The sequence below is a fragment of the Sinocyclocheilus grahami genome, unplaced genomic scaffold (assembly GCF_001515645.1).
Source record: "Sinocyclocheilus grahami isolate Dianchi unplaced genomic scaffold, SAMN03320097.WGS_v1.1 scaffold304.1, whole genome shotgun sequence".
NCBI classification, from domain to species: domain Eukaryota; kingdom Metazoa; phylum Chordata; class Actinopteri; order Cypriniformes; family Cyprinidae; genus Sinocyclocheilus; species Sinocyclocheilus grahami.
In genome coordinates, this window is record NW_015505483.1 from 623,405 (window position 1) to 627,010 (window position 3,606).

The following is a 3,606-nucleotide window of genomic DNA, read 5'->3' on the forward strand; positions in this document are numbered from 1 at the left end:
TGTTTGTTTTAGTTTTTTGTGCATATTTGTGACAAACAGTGCGGGGTCAGCTGCACCTATTACAAAAAAAATCAGATTTTTTTTTCCCCTGTAAGAAAGAGATTAATTTGCTGTTTCTTTGTTTGATTTGTTTTTGCATATTTGTCAGCTGCACTTATCACAAAAAAATCTAACGATTTATTTATTTATTTTGGTGGGCTTTAATTTTGTATTAATTATATATATATTTTTTTCCAAATGATGAGGACAGGGATTGATTGGCAAGTGAGTAGTTGTTCACTGCTATCTGAGATGCATCAGGACAGATTAACATTTACACTATGAATATGGGGATGGGGATGTATCTCAGTGGTAGAGAGCATGCTTTGTATGTATGAGACCCTGGGTTCAATCCCCAGCATCTCCATAAACTTTGAGGGAAGTCGTGGCCTAATGGTTAGAGAGTCGAACTCGTAACCCAAAGGTTGCGGGTTCGAGTCTCGTACCGGCAGGGATTGTAGGTGGAGGGAGTGAATGTACAGCGCTCTCTCCCACCTTCAATACCACGACTGAGGTGCCCTTGAGCAAGGCACCGAACCCCCAACTGCTCCGTTAATTGCCTGCCTGTGTGTTCACTGCTGTGTGTGTGCACTTTGGATGGGATAAATGCAGAGCACTAATTCCGAGTATGGGTCACCATACTTGGCCACATGTCACGTCATATATATTGTCATCACAAGTGTTTTAACTAGCTCTGAATGTGGTTTGAGTGATCGAATACTGAAGTGGTTCGGACCTGTTTACACCTGTATTTAGCGCTGTGATCAGATTACCTAAGACAGATCTTAAAAGCAGATCAAAACGAAGCTAAAGATCCACATGCTACACAAAGCTGATGCCAAACTTCAGAGTGTAGTGTAGTTGTTTGCTTGCAGCTGTAAGCCAAAGTAAAACCATGTTATGTAAGTTTCGACTTTGATTGATTGACAGCTTTGTTTCTCCCTTCACCACACAAAAGATGTAGCTGTCACCTCTGGGTTCTTGAAATATTTGAGCAAGTTTTGATTGGGGAGCTTGTCATGTGTGAAAGATAGCGGTGAAGAGGAGGCGTGTGTCAGTGTGTGAGGGTGTGGATGTGAATAGGAGTGTGTTTGTGTGAAAAACTCACACTCCATCAAGCCCACCTTTCACACTCCTCATCTGTGAGGCTCGGAAAATGGAAAGAGAGCATTCCTTTTGAAAGAAATGTTCCAGGCTTTTGCATTTACATACTTATGAACATAAACTTCTATTCAACAGTTTAGGGCCAATAAGATTTTTTAAGATTGAAGATTTTTTTATTATTATTTAATACTCAACAAGGCTGCATTTATTTGATCTAAAATACAATAAAATCATTAGTAGCAGTAGTAGTATCTCTGATTTATATCTGAATGCAAAAAATTAAATGTATTCCTGTGATGATATAAAGCTGAATTTATTGAATTCATAAATATTTTTGTTTATTAAATAATGTATGTTATTTAATGTATTTTTTTTGTTTGTTTACTTAATTTACTTATTTACTTAATAGTATAGTTATTTGTAAAAGGTATTTGTTTAATAGTTCTTTAAATTGAATCTAATTATAAGATATATTCACATTCTTGTTACGTATGTACATTTAATGGCTTTATCTAGAGCTGCAACTACCAACATTTCTGATAATCAAGTAATGTCTTAAAATATTTTATTTTATTTATTAATTTTTCTGCTAAATTATTTATTATGTATCTACTTTATTTATTTATCTTTCTTTGAATTAGCTTTTGAATTTTATATTTCTTGAGTTTTTTATATCTTTAATTAATTTCAATTTAATTAAAAAAAATACACTTTTGTTTTGTAACAATGTAAAAACTTGACTTGTCACTCTTGTTCAATTTAATGCTTCCGTGCTGAATAAAATTAATTTCTTTAAAAATAAAAAATAAAAAAAAAATGACTGACCTCAAACCTTTGAACAGCAGTGTATGTTTCATCCAATTGCTTCCTTATTTCCGACATACTGATTACAGCATTTGCACTAGGGTTGACTGAGAGTGAGTCATTTCTGTAGCTTGCATGTGCTATTAAAACAGATCTGGAGGTCCTGGCCTGTGTGAGATGGGCGGACGGTGAGCCAGATTAAATTCTTGGGTCTGTGGGGAAGCCAGCTGACCTCAGATGCCCCGCTGCAGTTGTCTTTCCTGTTTAGAAGGAGCAAATCCCTTTATTTTTGCAGAGCTTTGATGGGCTAGAGCTGATATTTTTTAGTCTGAAAGTGTGTCATACTCAAGCATGTTTATTTGTAAACAGAATAAACATGCTTGACTGCACTGAGGCATTATGGGTGATCTGAGTTTGCATTCCCATTAGTTGGCAGAAAGCGTCCCGCTGCTGGGAATGGTGAGCAGCTGTGTGTGGAAATGTCTAGAAATGCACATATTTGAGTACCTATGTGTGTGTTTGTGATTTGTTCCACAGGAAAACCCAGCACAGCTCCCTGGACCAGAGCTCACCGCCTCAGACAGGGATTTCCACTTACAACCACCCGGTGCTGGGAATGTACGACCCCAAAGATGACTTCCCGCTCCGCAAGACGGGTAAAACTAAGCCCCTTCCTCTCAATGCGTCCCTCCCTGTCTTTTCACTTTCACTAGGGTTGCTTACACCCGTTCAGGTTTACTTACTCAGAACTGGTTCCAAAAAACATGGAATAAACTCTGTGACCTTTGATTCCATTGACGTTCGTGGAAACCTTTTTTTCCTTCTGTAGATGCAGAAGCCGTTTTCTCACACTCACACACAACTGTAAAAGATTGTGACGTTCAATGGCTACAAAATGTGGAGCAGTGTTTCACATCGGCGGCATATTTGCGGCATATTCGCCGATACCGATATATCTGCGACAGGCTCATATCGGCCGATAAAATCGGCGAAACGATATATCGGTCGGGTTCTACTTAGAATTGTACTTTATTAATTTACTTAAAACTTTTACAAATTAATTATATAATTGCATTATTTACTTTTTTTTTCATGTTCCATTAAAATTCAGAAGGGAAATATACTGAATTGTTATGGAAAGAAATTAATAAATAGTGCTGTTTGTTTTGTTTTGTTTTGTTTTGTTTTGTTTTGTTTTGTTTTGTTTTGTTTTGTTTTGTTTTGTTTTGTTTTGTTTTGTTTTGTTTTGTTTTGTTTTGTTTTGTTTTGTTTTGTTTTGTTTTGTTTTGTTTTGTTTTGTTTTGTTTTGTTTTGTTTTGTTTTGTTTTGTTTTGTTTTGTTTTGTTTTGTTTTGTTTTGTTTTGTTTTATTAATTTACTTAAAACTTTTACAAATTCATTATATAATTGCATTATTTACTTTTTTTTTCATGTTCCATTAAAATTCAGAAGGGAAATATACTGAATTGTTATGGAAAGAAATTAATAAATAGTGCTGTTTGTTTTGTTTTGTTTTGTTTTGTGAAACATGACCAGAACAAGTTGACAATTTTTTTTTAGATGCACCTAAGGTCCAGGTAACATTGCTTAGATTTACTTCATGGCATTAGAGAGTCCTATTGGTCTCTCTCTCTCTCTCTCTCTCTCTCTCTCTCTCTCT

At 35.5% G+C, this 3,606-nt stretch overlaps 1 protein-coding gene and 1 non-coding gene across 2 annotated transcripts in view; both read left to right on the forward strand.

The window, feature by feature from the left end:
- The window catches only part of LOC107601379 (histone deacetylase 4-like), a 200,749-nt gene that overhangs the window by 98,661 nt on the left and 98,482 nt on the right, over positions 1 to 3,606 (forward strand). The window contains exon 6 of the mRNA XM_016293542.1: positions 2,485 to 2,603. Within this exon, the coding sequence (XP_016149028.1) occupies positions 2,485 to 2,603 (119 nt within the window). The remainder of the gene's footprint in view (positions 1 to 2,484; positions 2,604 to 3,606) is intronic.
- trnat-ugu (transfer RNA threonine (anticodon UGU)) lies at positions 335 to 406 on the forward strand. The gene has a single exon. It is a non-coding gene; the product is annotated as a tRNA-Thr (tRNA).